The 24,620-nt window shown below is 46.4% G+C and overlaps 1 protein-coding gene across 1 annotated transcript in view; it reads right to left on the reverse strand.

Moving 5' to 3' along the window:
* Window positions 1–13,475: 13,475 nt before the first annotated feature.
* The window catches only part of Dlg3 (discs large MAGUK scaffold protein 3), a 51,688-nt gene continuing 40,543 nt past the window's right edge, over window positions 13,476–24,620 (reverse strand). Inside the window, 8 exon segments of the mRNA XM_032890485.1 lie at window positions 13,476–15,668; window positions 16,677–16,768; window positions 17,067–17,176; window positions 18,057–18,229; window positions 18,819–18,920; window positions 19,479–19,529; window positions 20,729–20,770; window positions 24,235–24,334. Coding sequence (XP_032746376.1) covers window positions 15,562–15,668; window positions 16,677–16,768; window positions 17,067–17,176; window positions 18,057–18,229; window positions 18,819–18,920; window positions 19,479–19,529; window positions 20,729–20,770; window positions 24,235–24,334 — 777 coding nt within the window. The 3' untranslated portion in view covers window positions 13,476–15,561.

Here is a 24,620-nt window from a genome sequence, read left to right on the forward strand (position 1 = left end):
GCACCATGCATGGCTCTGTGTACTTGCTGTATGGAGGATTCAACAGGGAATGCTGGGTGCGGAAAGGTTAAAAGGTTGGGTGAAGGATTCCTACTACCTTTCCAAGGACTTTGGATGATATCATACAATCCAAAGATTGTATTATTGTGTTATTACACCCAAGAACAATTTTGTTAGAGTTTGAAAGAAAAACACACCAGTAAGCAAGGCGTAAATCTTAGCATCTGCCCAGATAAAGTTGTAAGAGGCAAGGAAAACCAGCCATACTGTTTGAATTATGAGCATGGACATGCCACATGACTGTAGGCAGCTGCGTGGCAGGGCAATGGGACCGTGGTGGCTATCTTGGTTGTCAACTTGACTGCTTCTAGAACCAACTAAAGCACCAGCTGCTGGGTCTCCTGTGAAGAATTTTCTTGATCAGATTATTTCATGCAGGAAAACACACTCTAATTATGGGCGGCAACTTCTGTTTTCTAAGCCCATGTTCTGGGAGCTTACCTGAAGTCAAATAGAAAGCAAAGGACTAATTTTTTTGGCAAAGGAAGTCTGAAGACTGCATGATGTTTTAACTACCTGTGGCATGGTGTGCTGGCTAGGTTTTTGTCAACTTGACAGAAGCTGGAGTCACTTTGGAAAAGGAAACCTCAATTGAGAAAATGTCCATACTAGACTGGCCTGTAGGCAGAACTGTGGTGCATTTTCTTGGTTAATGGTTGATGTGGGAGGGCCCAGCTCATGGTGGATAATGTCTCCCCTGGGCTGGTCATCAAAGGTACTATAATCAGGTTGAGCAAGCCATAAGAAACAAGCCAGTGTGCAGAGTTCCTTCATGACCTCTGCTTCAGTTCCTGCCTCTGGGATCCTGCCTTGAGTTCCTTCCCTGACTTCCTTTAATAATGAACTATGATGTGGGAGTGTAAGCAAAAGAAACTCTTTCCTCAAATTGCATGTAGTCAGGTTGTTTTATCATAGCTATTGAAATTCCAACTAAGACATAAATTGATACCAGGTCACGGGGTATTGTTTTGACAGATATGACCATGCGTTTTAGTGAAATTTTTAGTGGCGCTTGACCTTTGGGTTGGAGAAAATAAACATCGAATGCTCAGAGCTCAGTGGGCTGTTCTGTGGGAGCTTAGAGGATAAGAATGTTGGGAGACATGCAGATGATGGCCTGGTTTATGAAGATTATTAGGGCAATTCTTTATTTTTAATTATGAATTTTTGGTACCATATGTAACAGATGTACAACTCAGTCTTCATGTGAGGGTCCTCACAGAGACTTGATATGTGGGGGTGGGGGGATACACAGGGGGTCCCCACCCACTCAGCGGAGGGGGACGGGGAAGGATTGCAGGAGGGGTGACAGGGAGGAGGGGGTATTGAATGGGATGTAATGTGAGTAAGTAAGATAAATAAATAAATAAATAAATAAATAAATAAATAAATAATAAAAGAATTTGTGGTTCTGGTCTTGTGGGGCTGAAGAGTCATCTGTTAATCACAAAGACTAGAGTCACTAAAGTGGAAGCTTTGCTTTGCTTGGACAATCGAAATCTCCTGGGAAGTGTTTCCTCGGGTCAGCACACAGAAACTATGGTCCAGAGGGGGCTGAGGCTGAGTCTCACGCTGACAGCTGAATTTGCTATTATAAGAGTCTTCCAGGTGGTATTGTTTTGAAAGTGCAAAAGAGTCATGGAGAGCAGCTGAGGCTTGGCACCATGGATGTCATTGGTGAGACCTAGTATCAGTATGGAAGGAGGTTAAAGAGAGACTGAGGCTTTGCACTATGTGACAGTTTAAGAATCCCTAAAGAGGACCAAAGAGACACTTGGTGAAGGCATTGGTGAAGCTATTGCAGCCCAGTTGCAATGGAGAGTCGGGTATTGTGAGGATGCAGTATACTAGGACAGCAGAAACCATGGAAGTGGTGCTGTCCTGATCCTGCAAGACAAGGTCCGTGTGCTGTGTTGGATGGTCCCACAAGCCCTATGGAGTCCAGAAGATTATGAATGAATCTTATATATTGGACACTGGGTTCTTTGCCAGTGTTAGAGTTCGGTTTTACTTTGTTCAGATTGCCACTGTGCTCTGGTTCTTCATTCTTGTAGTTAAATAGCTGTGAGACGTGTTTTTTTCATTTCATAGGGGCCCACAGTTAAGAGACTCTGAAATTTCATAGAGACTTTGGATATTTTAGAGAGACTGGTTATTTTAGAGAAAGTTTGGGTATTGTAGAGAAACTTTAAACTTTGAAAGAAACTTTAGATGTTTTAAACTTTTTCAGACTAGGAAATGTTAAAGTTACTTATGTTTTGTATATGATATTAATATTAAATATGCCATCTTGGGGATAGTTGAGAAAGAAATGATTCTACTTGAATAGTGATACGTCTCTGCGTCATTTTGACAGTTGTGGTGTCTAGTTTTATGTCAACTTGACACGAGTGAGTCATTTTGGAAAAAGGAACCTAAATTGAGAAAATGCCCCCACCGGATTGGCTTGGAGACAAACCTGTGATGCATTTTCCTGGTTGGTGGTTGATACTGACACATCCTTGGGTAGTCCTGAGTGCTGTATGAAATCGAGATGAGCGAGCCATGAAGAACAAGCCAGTAAACAGCACTCCTCCATGCTTCGACTTCAATTCCTGTCTCCAGGATTCTACCTTGAGTTCCTGCCCTGTCTTCCATGGATGCTGTACTATAATGTAGAAGCACAAGCAAGATTTTCCTTCTCAAATTACTTAGGGTCATAGTGTTTCAGCACAGTAACTGATACCCTAATGAAGACACATGGTTATGATTGACTTTTCTTATTTGAGTGCACAATGTACAGAGCAAGTTGGGTGAAGGAAATCAAAAGGGTACAGTTTGAACAGAAAACGAGTACTAAGAAGCTTATTGTTACAGCATGAGCTGAGAGATTGTGATTATTAAGGAGATTAGTGCCACCAAGCCTTGGAACAATGGGAAAGGTGCCCTCAGGTCAAGATTCCCACATAGCTAAGCTTCTAATTTGTGAAAGGAAAAGGCCTAGTGAGTTTTCTGCTCCCAGAAAACAGCATACAAACATTACTGCAAATATGTCTCAAGGGACCAGGGTCTATCCCCAACATCTACTCACACTTGACTGTGTCATCCACAGGCTTTGGAGGCATGGAAAGAACTAGAGTGAAAGGGCCATGTGCTGTCCCTCTACAGTTCCAGAACCACTGAGGGCAGACAAAGTGGTAATGCGAGAAGCAGAGCCTGAGACACTGTTATGTGAAGCAGAAAAGGTGGGACCTGCAGTGAAGTGGAGACCACAATATGTTGGAGATGCCAGAGCTCTAAGACTTCTGTCAATAAAAGCTGCGTGCAGAGAGTAGAACCAGCCCAAGAAAGAGTTGTGTGATGTAGGAAGCAAAGCAGGAGGGTAGGGCCATGTAAGCCCTCTAAAGGTGAAGTCCCAGGCACCAGAGATGGAACTGCAGGATTTGGATCTGCCCTGATGGGTTCCATTATTTGGTCCAGTATTTCCTCACTGTCACCCCATTCCTTCCTTTTCGAATAGCAGTTCATATTCTGGGACCCTTATGTGCTAGAAGTCGGTGATTTTCTTTTTAATTTTACAGGGAGTTACAATTTAAAGTGTATCTTGAGTCCCAAAAGAGACTCTGAACTTTCAAATAGCATCGAAACTGTGAAAAACTGTGAGGGTTTTTGGAGTTGGACTAAATGCATTTTTGCTCATGATATGGCTATGAGGCTACGGGGGCAAGAGAATGGAATTTCGTGCTTTGAGTGAGAACCCCCTCCCCCCACCAAACTTATGTATTTGAATACTTCTCCCCAGTTGGGAAAAAGTTTGAGTTTGCATTGTAAAACCCTTAGGAGGTAGAGCTTTGCTGGATGATGTACATCACTGGAGGCAGGTTTTAAGAGCCCATAGCCAACCCCACTTTCAGTTGGCCTTTTCTGTTCAAACTCTGCAGTTGGAGCTGTCCTGCTTTCTGCTCTAGCCACCTGCTATCTCCCTCACCATGATGAAATCCTCCTCTGAAACCACGAGCCAAACTAAACTGTTTCTGCCTTGTTCTGACCATGACATTTAATCACAGCAACAGAGAAAGAACTAATATGGGACCTGTTGAGAAAAACGGAGGAAGTCCAAAGTATCAGAAAAAGCATACTTAGGTTTTGAGAGGCATCCAAAACCTGAGAGGCATCAGGAAAAGCTGCTCTTTTCTGAGTCAGGACCAACTTACCCAATAAAGGAGTTTAAGCTGGAAATTGGCAGTCAGAAATGGCCCCTAAGAATGTTAACGTAGGCAACAGTGGGTAAATTGTAGAAGGGAAAGTTAAGAAGAAGAAAGGCTAGTTTGCAGGCCATTACAGTTACTCATTGAACCTTCAATAACAGAACTTACCAGTTAGTAGATGTATATGTTTGTGTGATTGTCGACTACTTCCAAGACTCTGGTTTATACAAGGATGGAGCCCACATGCTGTAGAACAGTGTCCTGTGAATCTAACAACTGTTCTCTTCTTCTCAGAGCAGCTGTGATTATCTGTGAGCCACCCTTGATCATTTGTATTGATGCTTCATCATAGAAGGAGGTTGGAGGGGTCACTAGACTCTCATCTGAGACCCCAACCACGCCTCCTGCAACTTCTTGCAGCTGCATGCAATCGTGTCTCGGCTGTACATGGTTGTATGGTCTCAGGAAGTGAGAGTACACACAGTGTGAAAGACTCACTGAAGGAGGCTTCTACAACATGGAGACATCCCCCTTCATGCTGGACTGAGGCTTTTTCATGATGTGTCTGTTTTGAGGTCACCCATGCTCCTTAAGTAACCCCCCCTACCCATGCTTCTATAAGTACGCCAAACAAACTAGTTAGTTTACCAAATTGGACTTTGGTAAAATTGTACTTTGGTTTATGATTGGCGTCTTGTCTAGGGGAAGTAGGTAGTTGTTCTTATTTCCCTAGGAAAAGCTCCCCAATATCACTTGATACCTAAAACAGAGATGTGACAGAACCAAAGAAATAAGTTTGGGAAGGGTGACGTGGCCCCTTCAACAGGTGCTGAGAGAGACATAATAACTGAGGCTGATCCCTTTAACCGTAGAGAGTCTGCAGGCGTCCTGATATGGCTACCTTTCCCTATGTGCTATGGGAGGGTGTGCCTTCTGCAGTGGATATGCAACCAACGATAAACTGAGAAGGGAGCACCCTTGGTCAGAATCCTTCGGTGACCATCTTCTCTATTTAGTGTAGGGTGTCATACCTACTTGATGAATGGAATGTCCCCCAAACCGTTGATGAACTAGAGAACAAACATTTCACAGTCCCTAGGAGGAGCTGTGGTGTCAGTTGCATGGGTGGATGATAAGAAATGCAGCTATCATCGCAGAAAAAACCCTGACCATGTAAGGGGGAATTCCAAGAAGAAAAAGACATAGTATCCTCATGTCAGCCTCTGATTTGTAAACTGGGAAAGGGAAGGATGGCATGGAGGTACTGGCTTGTTATACTTTATGGTTTGCTTGCTTAAGTCAGAGTCTCATGTGGCCTAGGCTGGCCTTGAACTCCCTGTGTAGCCAAGGGTGGCCTTGAACATATGATCTTCATGTCTTCATATCCTGGGTATTGAACTTATAGGCACGAGCGCAGTATGCAGTACTGTGGATCAAACTCAGGGCTTTCTGCATACTCGGCACTCTACTGGCTGAGTTGAAACTATATTCAGCCCCAGGCCCAGCCTTGGCTTGCTGTTTCTTAAAGTTGGCAAGGAAAGGACAGTTATATCTGTGCTAGAGAGCCCTTCTTGTGATCTAAAACCTTGGGAGCCATGGGAAGAATTGTATAGGAAGCAAGTGAGATACACACGATACAAGCTAGCCCTTAGATCCAACATTTATTACAGAGGAAGGGAAAATCCATGACTCAGCATGCAGACTGGAGCTTTTAAATGGCCCCAGTACAAGAAACCATGATAACCTGGGAACACCTACCACTGGGCCTGCTTGAGTTAAGGGAAAATTTTTACAAATGAATGAAAGAGCCTCTCACAGCCTGGCTTATGAGACTGTCAGACATGGGAACATGTAGGATGACAGTGCTTTGAAAGTAATAGAAACCGACTAATATAACTATCCATCCAACGCTGCATAACCCCAGGCAGTAGGAGGGAAATCAGTCACTGATGGACTGGCTCATGTGAGTCATTAGAGACACTTGGTTATCACAGGCTGAGGTCCCCATGTATATCGGTGATTGGAAGACAAAAGAGAAGCCCGGAGTTACTGAGAGAATGCCAGGGGTGATGTCTGCTGCTAGCTCACGGATCACCGGAGAGTTAAGAATTTAATTCAATAGGGACTTTGGAACTAGGAAGGAACTTTAGTGGCTTTGGCTCTGGCTGATCTGCCTGACTTAGCCTGACATATATATTGGGCCTGTAAAGTGGTAAAACAACACGGAGATGATTAAAAAAAAAAAAAAAAAAGACAAAGCAAAGAAAGGTGTCTGTTTGGCTTATGTGAAGGCACATATAACAAGATTTGTGTCAAGCTAGCCTTCCCAAGGGGGTAAAATGACAGCCAAATGCTGTGCTAGTGAGCTTCTAGAAGGCTTTAAAGACTAAAGAATAGTCCATAGAAAGCATAAATGATAAAATCAATGCAGGTGAAGATGGTATGTCCCAGGAGTGGGTAGTTATTCTCCCCCAGAGTGAGCTGTGTACGTTTCTCTCCTACAAAAAAAAAATATATGCTAGGGCAGAGATTATCACCAGCCCCGGTCTCTCTCAGCAGCCAGATGTGGTTGATGGAGAACTCTGGGTTAGAATAGATTCTTCTAATTTCATGAAGTTGTGCTAGGGAAATTAGGGAATGAAAGTGTCAAAATATACCCCAGATACAGCCAGAAGGTACCTGTCAGACCCTCCTCAGGGGGGCAGCCAAGACAGTGAGCAAGCCAGGAGATAGTGCAGCCTCATTCCCTCTTGACCTTGGACCAGGCCAAGCAGCTTAAGTCACCCCTACTAAGCCCATTTGGTCTGGGGTGATACATGGGTGCCCACAGTAGCACCACTGGATGACGTAGCAAAATGGATTTTGTAGAATGGTTGATTATAAGAGATACAAATTGTAAATTTAGAATCTAAAGATTATAGATTATATAAATAGTACCTACCTCCCATCATGTCACTGTTCTAATCTTTGGTCTTTTGATCAAACAACTGACAAAGGGGATAAGATCCTTTCGTGTATTGTACCTTATTAATATTTCTCTCGAGTACCCATGTTGGTGCTGACTCTTAGATCAACTGATGCTTGGTGCCATGGACAGTGGTGGGCTTTCAGAGTCCTGCCTAATCGCTATAAAAAGTTTTCATCATCTTAATTAGGTATAGTGCTAATCTCTGAGTATTTTGAAGATGTGGAAAATCACCCCAAAGACAGTACACCTACATTAGCAAGCACTGAAAGTCAGTTCGTCTAAGGTGTAAAGGCTAGGCATAGATGTGATTCTTGGGAGCTTTTTGTTTGTGTAAGGCGGAGATTCTACACAAAAGGGTATTTGAGAAAACACTACAATAGATTGTACCTGTAAATGTTAGACCAGTGACTAAACAATGAACAAAAGTACTCTGTGTTGAGGGGGAAGATGTTCCCAGAAGCCATATGGTTATAAGCTCAGTGCCAGCGATGGGCTACCACCCTGACCTGCTGGCCAGGGAAGCCCTAGAATACCTCAAAATGATAAAGCTATTACTGTTGCTTGTATGCCACAGTGTGATGGCTTTAAAGACCCCCTCTTCCGTTGCCAAAAATAGTTTGTGCTTTGGTTACAGGGCATGAAGAAATCAATCAGGGACTGAGCTGAAAGTCCCCTTCCACTTGGCTAGCTTTCATAGTGCTGGAAGGTATTACACAGTCTTCTGGGAGAGGATTGTCATCAATACTCCCAGACTGTTAACCCTATATACTACGTTATCTACCTTGTAGGCAAAATTGCTAGCTGCTACAGGAGCGGCACAGAGTGTTATGGGTGAAACTAGCAACTCCCATTGGATTTAAGGCCGGCTTCAAAGAAGGGACTTTATATCTGGTACTATAGGCTAGAACACACCTTGTGACTAAGGAGGTCATAGGACCTGGTGGGAAAATAACTGTTATTGTTAAATATAATGTTCCTGCTTAGGGCCTCCTAAACATGTGTGCTTATGCACATAGATTATTGCAGCTACCAGCCTTGCTCAAGGAGGCTTGTGTTTGCAGTGACTAGCTACTACAGCGGCATTATCAGTCAAGCTACTCAGGAGTAAGTGCCTGTTGCTGTAGCATAGTGATCCAATGCTTGGCCAAATGGAAGAAAATAGTCATGTCTGTCATCCCCTCCAGGGCTCAGGGAACACGCGAGAGGTTGAAGCAGACTCAACGATCTAGAGAGGGTGGAGTTCCAGCTATAATCATGCTTATCAAAGCAGCTCCCTCATTGCAAGACACCTTCCAGATTGCATCTGTGGACATTCCCTCCTAAAAGGGAGTGGGGAGGGCCATTAGACCCTCACCTAAGATTCTAGTCACTCCTTCTTTACATTTCTCTTGAAGTTGTATGCACTTCTCCATCTCTGGAGGCAGTAACAGAATAGTGTAGAGGGGACGCCACCTATGCACCTATGGGGGTCATCATTCATCCTGAGGTGAGACCTTTGGGTGGTGTGCTGCTTTGGGGTCAGTCATCCTCTATACCTAACCCCTCACCCATGCTCTATAAGCCCACCAGAAAGACAAACCGAGCAGGACACTGGGGGCAGGACTCAAACTTGGCTAATCTAACCCAGGATTGCTATCCTGTCACCTTTTCGTTGCTTCGGTAACCCCATTCAAGCTAAGAACCACTTCAGCCCCCCAAAGGCAGGCATATGGGTATTTTTGGCACCTTCATTTCCTAACTTCCCTGGTACAACTTCTTCATGAAATTCAAATAATCTGTTTTAACCCAAAGCTTTCTAATTGTTCAATCTGTTATGGAATTTGACCCCACTTCCAGCCCATAGAAACAATTTCCCCTGATCACAGTCTCCGGATCGTTTTTATCCTTGCTCCTTATTAGAGGAAGAGCCCCTAGCCTGCCAACAAGTGATGTTTGGTTGTATAGTGTAGTGGTTTGAATGTTCTTGGAGTGGCACTATTAGGAGGTGTGGCATTGTTGGAGGAAGTGTGTCACTTTAGGGGTAGGCTATGAGACCCTCCTTCTAACCACATGGGAGTCAGTCTTCCACTAGCAGCCTTCAGATGAAGGTGTAGAACTCTCAGCTCTGCCTGCACCATGCCTGCCTGGATGCTGCCATGCTCTCACCTTGATGATAATGGACTGAACCTCTGATCCTGTAAGCCAGCCCCAGTTAAATGCTGTCGTCATGAGAGTTGACTTGATCATAGTGTCTGTTCACAGCAGTAAAGCCCTAAGACATATGACTGTCCTTTTCTTCAAAAGCAGTTCTTACAACTTTTATGTCACTTGCCTCATCTCATTGGCTTTAAGTGAAAGTTCACAAAAACATGAACTTTTTGTGAAAGATTTGGCAAAGCCACACCCTTTAGAATTCTACTGAATCATTTAAGTATTAGAGATGGGAGAGCTTTGAGATCATCTGCCCCAAACCTTAGTTTTAAGTAAGACTGAAGCCCAGAAAGGGACATTTCAACAGTCATTCAGCCAGCACCTGTAATATGCAGGGCAAGTATGGAAACACATAGCAGATACACCCCAGGCCTTCCAGAAGCATTTTGTCTAGTTGGAGAAGGACATGTGGACAAACAGCTAGCATGCAAAGAAGGGCAAGTCTGCAGAAACTGCTAGGAGGGTACAAAAGGGGCTTTCTTCTGAAAGATCAGCGACATTAGCATGAATGGTACCATTTCAGCTGAAGCTTTTAGATTTTGTAACAGAAGAGATGTGAATTACAAAGACTTCAGGCAGAGGCCTTGCTCCTAGGTTAAAAAACAAAAAACAAAAAACAAAAACAGAAATCAAGGAATCTACATTGCTTTCAAGAACTATCAGGCCGCAGCACCGCAAGAGCATATAGCCAGTACAGTAAAGGGTGCTCAGCAAATCCTGTCCCCGTCCCCATTCTGAATAGAGTGGCTTGTGCCTGCAGATACTAAAGGTCTCAATCTGAATACCACTTCCAGAGAGGCTGTGCCCATGCACCTTTTCTTTCTTTCTTTTTTTCGGAGCTGGGGACCGAACCCAGGGCCTTAAGCGCTCTACCACTGAGCTAAATCCCCAACCCCCCATGCACCTTTTCTAACAACTCCTCATCCTGGGCTTTTCCTTCATCGCCTTCTGCCTTAATATAAAATTCTATTTCTTCCTTGTTTCTGTCTAGGTCCTAGGCTCCTTCAGACTAGGGCTGTTCTTGTGCCCTTGTCTTTCTATCACCAAGAGGAAGGCCCCTCAATAAGTGCTCTGTGAGCAGCAGCTCCTGACATATAAGGGTGGGGCAGGGATAGTGACAAAGACCTATACTAAGGTCATAAATATTCGACACATTTTGGCTGGAAAGTCTATCCGATGACCCAAGGAGTCAGATCAGCATTAAGCCTGGAAGTAGGAAAATGTTGGGGGGGGGCAGTGAAGGGGAGGAGCATGCTCAGAGTAAAATGACTTCCTCTGGGGAAGAGTGAGGTCAGGGCCTCGTCAAGTTTCTCGGGTCTTGAAATTTCCTGTTGGGGAAGTAAATGCTGGCCTCTGACAGCTCTCAGTTGCTGTTAAAGGATAGCCTTAGTCGAGCACATGTTGTCATTTGCATGTGGCCAGACAGCTCTAGGCAGGACAGCAGAGTGAAGAGAAGGGGAGCGAGCTGAGCAGGATCAAGCAGTTGAAGGTGAATGGAAAGAAAGCAAACGGTAAGATCCCAGTGGAAGACACAAGGTCAGAAAGTAAAGCATGACTGCAGGCAGGGGTCAATCTGTCCTGTCCTCAGGGTCCAGACAGACTGCTGCTCATTCATCCGCTTCACTCTGTGGGCGCACTTGAGGGCATGTGTGAAAGAGCAGTGCAGACAGCTCTAGGTGAGAAAGGCACACAAACAGGGCCAGGACGAGGTCTTGAGCACAGCAAAGGCACAGGCAGCTGAGGTACCTAGGAGCACGGCTACTGGAGCCATTGGCTGCGTTTGGCTCACCTCTGTCACAGTCACATATTAGCCACACAATCCCACTATGCCTCACTTTCCTTACATGGGAAACTGAGAATAAGACATCTCCTTCGTAGCTGTTTTTGGCAACTGGTGAAGGAGCACACATGAGTGAATGATGTCAATGTACAAAGGGTCAATTCCATCTTCCTGTGGGAAGAGGGCGTGGCCCTGCTGCGAATGAGATCCTTGTACTGAGTGTTGACATATTAAGGAGTCTTCTAGGTAACTAAGGTGGGCAACTGGGCATTCCCAGGCAGAGAAAGACCAGGAGCCAAGATCAGGTTTGGGGATTACTGCTTTTAGAGAGAGCAAATGGCTAGAGAAGAAAGGGCTGCTGTAGGAGAAAAAGGCCAAGGTTTAACAGATAGGCCACACACCAAAGAGCAATGGGCCTTCTGGGGTTACCTCTCCTGGGGGTGGACAAGTCAGGCAGCATACCTCTCGCCCCTGTACCTCCCTGGCTGAGTGCTGATGGGCAAGCCAGTCAGGGAGGGATTGGCCGTACAGGGTAGTTCATGCAGTCTCATATATGTGGAAAAACCCACTAGAGGGAATCACTATGCCCAGTGGTGATGGCTCTGCATGAAATACTCGAGGTGTCACTGTTGAAGGTCTAGCTTCTGACAGCATAGATATCCACCTCTGAGGAGTCCAGACGTGCAGGACCTGGCTTTACTTTCTCTTGGAAGTAATGGAAGCAGAGCCTTTTGAGGAAATTGGAATTTGAGCTGCCGAAGTTATTCACAATGGCAATTTTAGGTCCTAGAGGTGCCAAGGAAATTACTGAATGGATAAAAAAAAAAGATTCGTGGAACTGAAGCCATGGAAGCCCAGCTGGACACCAAGCCAACAGACAAAACCTGAGGAGTGGCAAGACCAAGTGGAGAAAGGCCATCCGCATGGAGGAAGAGGCCTCGCCTGGGTTCTGCTCAGCACAGGCTACCCTGAAAGGGTGAATGCTGGGGACCCCTGCTCATCTTATTGCCTCCTTGGCCTAGACAGTGCTTAAACCCAGGCAGGCATGGTCCTGTCGGAAAAGACTGGGAGCCTTTAGTAATGGCTGTTCTGCTTGAGCCCAAGATCCCTTCTCAGGCTGTCTCAGCCAGTCCTCAACCCCACATTCTTCTGTGTGCTTGTGTTAGCTTCATTCCTGGCCCCCAGTATATATGCACTTGCTTCTAGTAAAGAGTGTACTTTCACTAGCTAGCGTCTAAAACTTTCAAAGTAGGATATAAGTTGGTAAGTTGTGTTTGATTAAGTATTTTTTGAGTTCTTCCTGTTAGAGGTGAAGAAATTTAGTCAGGCTTGGCTTCAGTCAGCAGCAGACTGGAGAGGACCCCTGACTCCTCACAGAGACAAGGTCCTGCTGACAGTCTGGCCACACACACCAGGGGACCTGTCTCCCTTTGGTGTTTCCAAGTTACTCAGTTGTTTTCTTCTGCTGGGGCTTAATTTCCTCCAGCTGTACTTCCCGTAGATGGGACATCAACTATGAGGAGAGTCTCAGCATAGTGCACTTACAAGCCAAGTGAATTTCCTCAGCCCCGCAGAGCTCTTTAGGGGTTCCCTTTTATTGGGTTACCTTATAACACACGAGAGACTATAGCGAGGCAAGTTCTGTGCATACCATGAAACCCCACAAATGAGAGGGCAATCATCCTTCCTGGGGCTCAGCCCACACACCTCAGGGGTGGCTCAACCTTTCAGGTTTCACTCTTGCACCTTAATTATGGCAGCACCCCTTCAGGCTTCTTCCCACGAGCTGCCTGCATGCCGTCAGCCACAGCCAGAAATACCTGCTTCAAGCACTTCTTAAGGGCCACAAGGATGACTGGACCTCTCCAGGCTGGACTCATCCCCTTCACTGTAGGAAAGGTAGCTGGTAGGCAGGCAGGCAGCCCTTACCATTCCTCTCAGTGCTGTGACCACCTGCTGGCCCCTGCTTCTCTAGCATGCATCTTTGTTATGGTAGCATTTTCCACCACACAGAATATTTAGAAAAGTGTCAGCATCTTGCCACCAAGGACATGGCCCCTCCCCAGTTGAGAGTGTTAAGGGCAGCTTCTAGGCCAGGGTAGAAGCCTCAGTATACACTTTTAGCTTAGTTTTAGCAAAGGATCCAGCATCATCCGGGGACACGCCCTTCTCAAGGACTGCCTGGCCAATTGCCCCTCCCCCAGCACTACGAAACATTGGTCTGAGTTCTTCCTGCTGTTGGGCCCCAACCACCCTTCTGGACTACTTGAAGAAGGTCTCTGAGCCATTGTTCATTGCAACTATCATTTATTAAAAAATATATGTCTCCTTGGAAGGAACACTGGTAAACCAACTATTATCATGCTTACTTTGAATCTTTGCTTTTCTTCCCTGGGAGGGAGGGAGCGCTGAGCATTGTTCACACCTGTCAGTTACCATCAGAGAATCAACACTCTCTGCTCACCCCCCTCATGAGAGTCACAATCATCTGTCGCTTTATCCCTCTTTGCCTTCAATCCAGTGTACTGCCCAAAGGAAAGCTGCTGCCTTGTCTTTCTTCTGACTCTGGGCCCCACGAGTCACAGTTAGCCTCATTGTGCTGGTAGGATACCTGTGAACAGAGTTCCTGAATGTGGCTGGTAGTGCTTTAAAGTGTCTTCAGCACTGCGTCACCTGCAATGGTCCTAACCCAGTTGAGGGCCAAGCAATTCTATGTTCTCCCCTGCGTCACCCCTCCAGTGTGGAGGTGACGGAGGCACGTTGGCTTCAAAGGAGCATAGTGGGGTGGGGTAGGGCCTGGACCACACCTGCTGCCTGCACTGGCTGTGGGAGGAAAACTACCTGGACCAGTCACTGCCATCAGACTCTGGGAAAAAAGCAACAAGATTTCACAGCTCACCAGTAAGCAAGTCTTAGCTCTACAGCTCAAATTTACAGCATTAAAGTCTACTTTCTTCTTGAAGAAACAGTAAGCTACCAGCTGTTGGTGAGGGGGCTGGGGTAGGGCAAATGGAGCAGTTGCAAAGTAAAAGAACCCAAATTCAACTCACTACACGGCTGGTCAAGCCTGGTGCTCTTCCGCTGTCCCAGCACAGAGCCGGAAGGCAAGCACGTCCCTACGCCTGTCAGTGGTCCCATGAAGGAACCCCTAGCTAAGTCCAGCATAGTAACTGAGCACAGCTTGTACTCTCTGCCCTCACCAGTCCCTGCTTTCCCTCTGTTGACTGGATGGCCAGGCCTGAGTTACTGCTGTATCCCAGGCCTGGCTCCTTCCGAACCTCACAAGCCTTTAGAACACTGGCAAATAGGATTCTACGCATTCACTTAAATAGTAAAAGTAAAATTTGGAATAATGAAAAGGCTGACACAGTAGCACAACATGGTTTTGGTTTAACAGCAGCTTAAAAATGAACAAAAAGGAAACCTCTCATGCAGACACATCAGGCGGCATAGAACAATAGGCAATTTCATCCGGAGCGTCATTAGCCATTCATTCTCTCTTTCTGCACAGGAATGGCTGCCCTGCAGGGGCAGCAACTGCTTTCAGTCAAGTCTCCAAGCTCAAGCTCCCAGCCAAAGCCCCTTCTCTTATGCTGTAGGTTGGCCCCACCTGGAGCAAACCTTAGCTCTGAAGAGAATGACCAAATCCAAGTGCTTTGGTATAGCACTTACTACTGTTGTCAACCCCTTCCCAACCAGGTGGAACATAGGATGTCATCTGATTGGAATATGAAAATTAAAGCATTTCTCTAATAACATAGTACCATTGATGGACATCTCCATAGATTTTTCTAGTCCCAATGTATGTGAATATATATATATATTATAGAAGAGTGTATAATATATATATATAATAATTTCTATATATTTTATATAAATTACATATATATATCTATATATAAATAAGATACTTTCTGTAGCCGTTACGTTGCACTGTTCAGAGCTGCAAGCCAGCAGTACAGGGTAGAAATGCCCAGGGGCACCTCATCACGTGGGCTGTTTCGCTCACTTCACAAGCTGTGCAGTTGTCCAGAGTCTGTCTTTCCGTCAGTCCTCGTCTCTTCTCTGCGCTTCTGCTGGGTGTTTATGAGAACAACAACTCTGATGGGTTTGCACCTGTGCTAGCGCGGGAAAGGTCCATGCAGGAATGGGCACGGTCACATGATGAGTGAGATGGCATCATCCCAAAAAATAAACCAAAACCAAACAACATTTTTAAAAAAGAACAGGACTAGAAAACTCAATTTTTGACATATCTAAAAAGGGGGACAAGAACAGTAGTCATTTGTTCTCCCCGTGGGGACAGGAATGAAGAGGAAGGAGGGAAGAGGGACTTGATTTCTTCTGTTCACAAGAGAATGGTTGGAGGGGATTCTTCAGAGTTTTTCAGGGGATGGGACCCAAATGTAGTGCCCAGACTGGTCCTCAATGATTTGTTTGATTTTATTATAAATCTCTTCCAGTGAGTCACCCTGTACAATGGCTAAAGTGAAGAGAGAACAAAATAAATTACCACTGTGGTCCATAATAGTGCGCCCAAGTCCCAGCCATCCTGCTTCTAGTAACAACCTTCCTATGATGCCCCCAGGGCATGATGGACACTCACAGAAACACAGGGTCTGGCTCCTTGGGTTATCTGCCTAGGGTGCAGTGCAGAAGTATAGCTGGCTAGGTGCCCGGAGCCCAGGGCTGGACATCAACTGCTAGAGTCAGTGAGTCAGTGAGACTAGCAGTGCGCAGGCAGTGTGTTGATTGTAAAGATACTTGGAGTGTCCACCGCGTGCCAGGCACGGAAACTCTCAGTGCTTTTGTTGTGGGCTGACAGCCTATAATCCAAAGCAGTTTCACTCAAAGATTTGGGAAATCCCAGTTACCCAGGGGAAGAGCAGAAAGACACAACTTCTGGCAAGAGGCAGAGTTCTTAGGGGCCATCACATCTGCTGTGTCAGAGGTCAGTGCAGCAAACAAGGACATACAAATGGACGATAAACGATTCCAAAGAGCCTTGGTGTGTGAATAATTTCTGATTTTACTTGGCTAACCCAATGTTATGAGTTTGAATTTACTCACTACCAGCCTGCTCAGAGACACCAAGTGCTGTATTTTAAAGAGAATCTTCCCCACTTTTAGAATTGGCCTTCATAAAGTACACACATGCAGACTGATCCACATCAAACACCACACTAAGAAACCACCAACAAACATCAACACCAAACCACGGGAGGCAAAAACATTCAGGAAGAAGAGCAGGGAGGGAGGAGACAAAGGAACCCGCAACCTCACAGAATGTGCAAACAGATCAAACAAAGGAACCAGCAAAAGCCGAGCCCGGGAGTGGCTTGTGCTAGAACCTGGCTAACTGGTGGCTGACAGGAAACCTGAGTGCCTGGGGAAAGGTCTGTGCTCAGTGACTGCAAAGCTCCCTGGGCATTTTAGCTCTAAGTCTCCCTGAGCTAGTGTCCGGCCTGCCCAGAGGACTCCGGATTCTTACCTGTAAAGTATTCTCCAAATTCTTGCTCCAGTTTCATGGCTTTGTCAAAGATCTTATTTGCTTGTTCGTATGTCTGCCGTCGGTTCATTTCCCTGCCAAAGACACAGAAGCAATGCATTTCCAAGGGAGATCCTATGTCCTAACACAACGAAATGCTCTAGGTGTCCTGAAAATCTGCTACACAGCCACCTTAGAGTAGACCATGGCTAACTCCCTCCTCAAAACCTCCAAGGCTAAAAGCCCAACTAGGAAGGAGGAGTACGCCTAGGCCCCCAAACAGGAGGAACAGCAGGCATTCAGAGATGGTTTCAACCTTTCTCTGTGCTCCCCCTGCCCAGCAAATCTACTTTATTCCCTCTCCAGAGTCAGTCGAGTCCTGTGGACACTTACATAAGTGCTTCGATGGACTTGGGCTTGATGAAAATGGCAATGGGATAAAGTTGTGCTTGCTGCAGTCTCTTTATAGCGTTGCCGGACACATCTAAGATGCAGTGCTTGCCCTGGAAAAGTAGACCTGTATCAGCTCACCCAGTCCCTAGCTAAAGGTCCCCAAGAAACCCAGCCTGAGAAGAACACAAACGCACACATCCTAGCGGCCCTGAAAAGCCCCCCAAGGTTTCTGGTTTCTGGATGGTTCCTTTTGCTGTGAAAGACATCAGGTTAAGGCCAGAGGTTAAGAGGTGGTTGCTTTCCAGAAGACTGGGTTCAATACCCACTCCACATGGCAGTGAACAACTGTAACTCCAAATCCAGAGGGTACAACACCCACAGTCTGACATACATACAGGAAAAATACCAAAGCACACGAAATAAAAATAAATATTTTTTAAAGTACCACCTTACAGAATAGTGAAGCTCGCTGCTATGTCTGTGAGGGCCTTCCCAGAAAAGGTTAACTAAGGGGAAAAACAGACTGAATATAGGTAGCACCATCCTATCATGGCTTTGGAAACCCAGAGGAAACAAAGGGGAAAACTAAGAAAGCTCCCCACACAAGATTCTCTTTGCTTCCTGCTAAGCAGATAAGCAGGTCAGCTTTACTGTGCCCGCATTAACACAGGCGAAAACCTCTGAAACCGTGAGCCAAAAATCAATCTTTCTTCCAAGTTGTTTGGTCACAGTGACAAGAAGACTGAAGAACACAGCATCTACCACCAAGAGGAGGCCAGGGCTCCCTAGGGGCCTTCCTCCCTGGTGGCTGATGCATCAGTGAAAGTTGGACAACAGAGACGTGTGCCATGACTGAGGGCTTGGCACATGGAGAAACTCCAGAGCTTTGCTCAGCAGTGTGGGGACAGTGTGGATGCAAGTGGATGCGAGGACTGAACGTTTGCCTTCTTTGTGGCTCAAGGGCAGCCAGACTACCTCCTCTTTGCTTACCCTCTCTGCAACCGCCCGCACAGACTGGATGCTGGTCCCGTAGAGATTATCATTGAACTGGCCTGCCTCGATGAACTTGTTGTCCTGAATATCCTTCTCCATCTGTTCCCGGGAAACCACAAAGTGGTAATCCTGTCCATCTACCTCGTTATCACGCCGAGGCCGGGTGGTATCTGAAGGAAGGAAAAAGAAGGAAGAAAATGTTGTGTGCCCCAAAGGCAATGATCTGGGCCATTAAAGGCCACCTTCGTCCTTTCTCACAGGAAGGACACAAGACTACTCCAATATTTTTCAGATGAATGAAAAAAACACTTGGAAAGATGATTTTGTTTGGCCTATTTCCTCTTCAAACTCCAGATAATGTACACAGGGTCCTTGAGGGTAATGGGGACCAAAAAGGTGCGGCTTCATGAGACATGGCCCGACAGAGGATGCAATAGTTGGCCTGGGAGTTAGGAAACTCAAAAAATGCTTCCTCCAGCCACTTTGTGTACAATGACCTGGGTTTAATTCCCAGCACCACAAGGCAACAAAAACAAAAACAATGACAGGCCTCGCCATTTGTAAAATTAATCCTGACCATCACCACCCCAACTTTAGCTCCATAGCATCAAGCAGCTAAGTTGGTTGCCAACCCTGCCAGTACCGCTTACTACCTGTCTTCCAGGAGGTCCCGAATGGCCCTGACCCTAGACACCTTTGAAAAAGTAGCACTTCCCAGAGTCCCAAACCTCACTCATCTGGGTCTGCCTGTGCTCTTACGTGGCACGCAGGATCCAAACTTATGCGGGAACTCAGAGATGAGGTCATCATTGACTCGGTCCTTCATTGGGCCCAAGATGATCACAGGCCTGGCATAGTGAACTGGGGAGGGAGAGCACAGGACAATGAACAGAGGTCCCACAGGACAACCTGCCCTTCCTCCAAGGACAGAGGCTCTGTGGCCACCATTCAGACAAGGTGAAGCAACTAAGGCTATTCTCTGGCTTTTAATTAAAGACTTCAAGCCTTTAAATTTGACAATCTAAAGTCTCAGGCAAGTCTGAAATCAGAAGCATCTCCATTTCCAACAGACTCAGGAGCAATTTCTACACAGACCCTCACTACTAAGCAAGGTTCTTGCAAAGCAGATGCCCAGGGGAGGATACAGGTCCTTTGCCTGCACAGCAACCATTGCGTCCGCTGGGGATACAGGCCTTCCCTGCTTTCCTCTGAAATCCACCTGCCCTTTGGAAGGCCTCCTAGCAGTGGGCGGAAAGTATCACAAGAGGTGTGTGGAGCATGGCATCCACCCAGTGATGCTAGGGAGGAGCCAAGGGCTAGATGGACCAAGCCTCCTCCTCCCTGCCCGGAAGCTACCCTCCACTAAGCCCCATGACCGGGAGACTGGCACAAAGGCAAGACTCTCAGAAGGGGGCTTACTTTCTTGTCGTGTCACTGGCTCATATGACAAAATAGCATCCTCTTGTCCTTCTGCAAAAAGGGAAACACGTTAGCACTTTATGATCTGATGACTGACTGTGTACAGCATTTACCACACCCCACACCCACCACGAAACAGTCTCACTTTCTGTTGGCAAGAAGGCTAAGGAGCCATTCACCAACCTTGGGCTGGGCTGTTTTCATTCAGTGAAATATTGCCCAATTATGGGGCAAGGCCCAGAAGTCAAGTCTCCACCAAACCACCCCAAGCTCTAGGGTCACTTCCTATAGGTAATAGTTGGTTATATTCAGTAGCCCCTTGTTCTGAGAAGAATCATAGAGAAGCTCCAACAGGTTGAAACACACTTGCAGAGTCACTTTACCTGAATCCAGACACTTAGCCCAACCTCCAAAGTTGTGGCCTAATGTTGCCCCTTTAAAGGTCTAAGAAGCATCTAGGAAACTGGTGCATGTCTGAGCTAAGGTCCCAGTATCATTTAAGAGCAATACTGAACCTGCTCTCTGCTCATGGTGGACCCCCATGTGAACTGGCAGTGATTATGTCTTCCTAAAAAAGTCACCAAGACACCTAGTACTGGGTGCCTATAGTTCCCGAGCTGACAACAATACTAGGGAAGGCAGCAAGAGCTGCATGGAGCCACAGGACACTTGCTACAGGACTCCTTCAAAGCCTGAGAGTCCTGGTGGAGTTTTTAAGACCTCTAGTCACTGCAGCTCCTCAAAGGCCAACGTTCCCAGAGCTTGTGAGATTTGAACTATGGTTTCAATACTGTAGTCATAGGAGCTCCCAAGGCATTTGGGGCAATTCTTTTCCTGACTATCTAATTCAGCCAGAAGTTAAGGTGGTCCTAGGAGCCCAGAAAGGCAGATGGAAGGCAGAAGCCATTTTACTTTTGGTCTCTGAGCAAATCTGTACAGCTGGTAGTCTCAGCAGCCTACATGCCCATGGCATGGACCTGATTACTGGCAGTTTATCCTCCCCAGTACCCCAGGGATGGTTTCAAACCAGGTCCTCGCTAGAGCTGTAGGCTTACTCTCTCTCTAATCTACAAAGTCCATCCATCCCACAAGGTGAATGAGCTGGCCACAGCATCTCCAGGGGATCAAAGTATACATGGCTAAAAGGAGCAGCAGCCTCTGAGCGGCGATGGTAGCGGTGAATACTGGAATGGTGATGGCAGGGAGACATGGGGAAGCTACAGGACACGGGGGGCATGACACACACTTACTGGAACTGCTTTCGCTGTCACTGGTGTTGGATGTCACTCCCTCTGCAAGCCAACAAAAAAGAGACTCCAATTCAGAACACACCACTGAGAGGTCACATGCAGCACAAACTCAAATGCGCCAGGAGTGAGACAGCAAGCTGCCAACCAAGTCAGGCCACAGGAGGCCTGCCACATCCAGGCCACCAACTGGGAAGCATAGCTCCAATCCTGAGATTCTGGCCACCTCCTCCATGTCCCCAGAGCCCACTCAGTTTGCCAAGTCCCTCCATAGGCACTAGAAGCCTTATTTCCTTTCATAGAATATTCTTCATCTGAATCAAGCCAGCCGATTTGGATGGTTTCCAAATCCTGTCTCAGAACTGATCTCCTAAGGCTAATGGGCAGGAAGGAAATGAATAAGGAACAGTCAAAGAGAAAAAGCCCAGGCATGCTGCTGCTCACGCATTTTCTCCCAAGACAGAGCCACCAAAGGTACAGAATTGTGTGGCACTCTCCAACTTAGAGGCTCATCACTGGATGGCTGTTAACAGTCACCAGGAACACTACTCTGAACGTTGGTGTGACCCACAGCCCGCCTACCAATGCTGAGGAGAACTTGGCTTCAGCAATGAGGGGGATGCACCTCGATCCACCACAAGACACATGTCAAATACACAGAAACAACAGGCCAGAAAGACTATCTGGAAGACAGGCTGCCCCTCCCATCACAGACGGTTGGGACCTTCCCATCTTGGAGTGTGGGTAGAGAAAGCTCAAGCAAAGAGCTGCATTCACAGGAGGCACAGACATGGCAGCCCTCTCAAAGGAACAGCAGGCAAATGGAAATGAGACACAGACACACCAAACTATGGAGAGATGCTGCTCGTTTCAGCCAGGACCATAATATGCTGTGCACACCTCCCAAGGACTTGCTGGGTTGTCTGTCACATGTGGCTAGCCCCTGGATTCTCCCTAAGGACAGGGTCCTTTGTCTTCCACCTTTCGCCTTTATTGAGCGACAATATATGTGAACAGAGATGGAAGGCTGTACTGTGGATTTGCAGAGAGTAAGGATGGCTACTAAGGAACCTTCGCCTAGGTCCTCCTAGTTCCCACTCTGGAAGTTTTTCCAAATGAAGATGTCAGTCAGAGCTTTTCTGGGATAAAATTCATTCAGCAGTATAGCTAGCCCCACCAGGCCAGCTTGGCTTCTTAGAGATGTTCTAACCATCTCTGACCTTGTGGTGATGCCTGAACTCCTGAGGCCACTCAGATGGAGAGTTTGTTCACGCTGTCCCCGCTCAGAAGAACTAAACTAGTAAGTCTGTGGTTCCCAAGCTCAACCCTTGGTCTAGGGTTACTTGGGAGAAGATTTAACCAGCAGGCCCCACAGGAAGCTCCAGGAAGCTTCACATCAGCTGAGCACTCACCCTGACCATGCACTTAGGCCCAACTCACTTCGGTGGGGACACTAAGCTCGTACCCTACCACCCAGAGGTATAGAAAGTACGCAGGCAGGAGAGAGTCGTTAGACTACCAGGGACCATTTGGAGCCATGTATTTCCTCCTGCTATGGGAAAGGGTCTCACAAACACTCCCCTCCCTCACCCTTCCCTTTCACCCATGTCCCCTACATCTCCACCCCCACCCCATGAGCTCCATTCATGCCACAAATACAGTTAATGGTGTGTAAGTTTGACTTACTCAGGTTCTTTGCTCCATAATAATCGTCACTTAACCCAGGGAAGTCCTGATTTCACAGACAATAGGGACAGAAAGGGTAAGGGAAGGGAGGAGGGAGGAAAGGAGAAACCAGGGAAAAGAGAAAAAACAGAGAAAAAAACAAAGGGAAGGAAGAATACAGAGGCAGTTGAGCATTAGTGATAGGAGTATGAAATCCAATGAAGACTTAGAACTACAGTGAGGTGAAGACATCTGCCGAAGAAAGAATATCCCACGTCAGGTATGATGTCTGGCATTATGCTATTCGCTTGTGGCTTGGAGTAGACAGGCTTTCTGAGGTAGTCTACAGCTCACATGCCCATAGCACATGACAGGCAAAACTCCAAGGCTTTTTAAAAGTACCTTCTCTGTGTCATTGGAGAGGCCAGGTCTCTGCTTTGCCCCTGCAATCCATCTCCCATTGGTGCATGGAAGACACATGTCTACATGCCAAGTGTGCAGACAGAATTACCATCACCCATACTATACCTTAGTCTCTCCAAGCCCTTCATAGAAAACTTCTCTGTGCACAGAGCTTCCCTAAGCTTTGTTTCTGGAGAACAGATACCAGAAAGTTGCAACCCTATTGGCCGATGGGCACCCCTAACTGGCTAGGTCACTAAATAGTGATATGTCTCAGGCTGGGCTCCTTGGGGAGGTTCAGGGCTAAATCTAGAAAACTGTGGCAACATCATCTCAGATTGGTTGTCTTTGGTTCCCATTGCTTTGCAAGTCACTCAACCTCCTATCCTGTCACTGAGTAAGCCTTGACAGTAAGCCCTAGTCTTCATCTTTATGAAGATACTTCATTCTATGAGTGTTACCCTGGGTGGCCACAACCTACACAGAGCTTGATCATAAACCAGATGAACGTACTAGGGGCCATTTTCTATCCAAACTAGTCAGTCTCCTGTCACACCCCATGGCCCTGGATGACAAGATTGCTCCATGAAAGATGGAGGAGTGATTGGTAAATGAGACATTTACAACTTACAATTCCACAATGACATGAACGAGAACCTGCTGTTCAAACCTGACCTGGTGTTCAAGATTACTGTCAGAGCAACTTGTTTCTGAGGCACGTGGTAGAGTAAGGGGATTTAGTAGGATTGAATTGGTTCCTAATGCAGCCCAGTGTTGTAGCCTATTCAATCAATTCAGCTTTGTGTTTCTCAATAAATCTTTATTTAGATAATGCTGAACAACACTGTGTGCACATCAACTCATATAAGCAGGAAGGGCTTCTTGTGGTAACTGGCTTTGCGGGTGCTCTGACATAATAGGAAGCCTGCTGTGAATCATGTGGGCGTCCTGTGTGCTTATACACACATGAGCATTCCAGACGCAGCAGCCCAACTTTAGGGATCTGAGGAGGGACAGGCTCTTCTCTTAACATTTATGAATGAAATTAAGGGAAAGAAAATATAAGAGGTGAGAGCCAGGGGAGAAACACTCAGTCCCTTGAACTTGTTCTCTTGAAAAACCATTTTCTAACCCTGGCATTGGCTGAAAACCATTCCTTATCACAAGGATGTGCTAGGATTCCTTATCCTAGCACAGCTCTGTCTCACACTTCCGACAATGGTGTCTGGGATATCCTCGGAGCCACTGACACTCCGGTCTAAGTGAGGAGCTGGACAAATAAGCCCGAACAGCTCTCTGTGCAGGCCAGGTTCTATACAAATAAGTGGGTGTGTGCACAAGTGCTTGGGCGGCCACCAACACCTTCTAAGGGTAAGGGCAACTGAAGACGAGACGACAGGGCTGCAAATGGTCTGCTTGCTCTCTGGACTGCCGCTACTTACGTTCCTGTATGCTGTTCTCCTGGGCCATGTTTTCTTTGCTCTTGTAAAATGGAAACTTTCGAGAGAGGCGAAAACTCTTTTTACGTTTCGTTTTGATCGACTGTGAAAGAACATGAAGATGGAGGTGGGGGGAAGGACAGAAGGAGAAAAAAAAAACAACAATGGATTTTAAAGCATGCAAGAAAACTAAAATGGAGACAATGATGAGCTAAATAAAAGACCATCTTTCACAAATGGAGTCTATGAGATTAAATGAAAGTTGATGTTAAGAGGAAAATTATGTTTTACAGGAAAATGGAGAGATGTTAGATGCCCTGCGGAGTCTAGCATCATTCACTGACCTTCCTACACAATAAAGGTCACTGTTGCTTCCTAGACACAGCCCT

Source organism: Rattus rattus, chromosome X (genome assembly GCF_011064425.1).
Source record: "Rattus rattus isolate New Zealand chromosome X, Rrattus_CSIRO_v1, whole genome shotgun sequence".
NCBI lineage: Eukaryota > Metazoa > Chordata > Mammalia > Rodentia > Muridae > Rattus > Rattus rattus.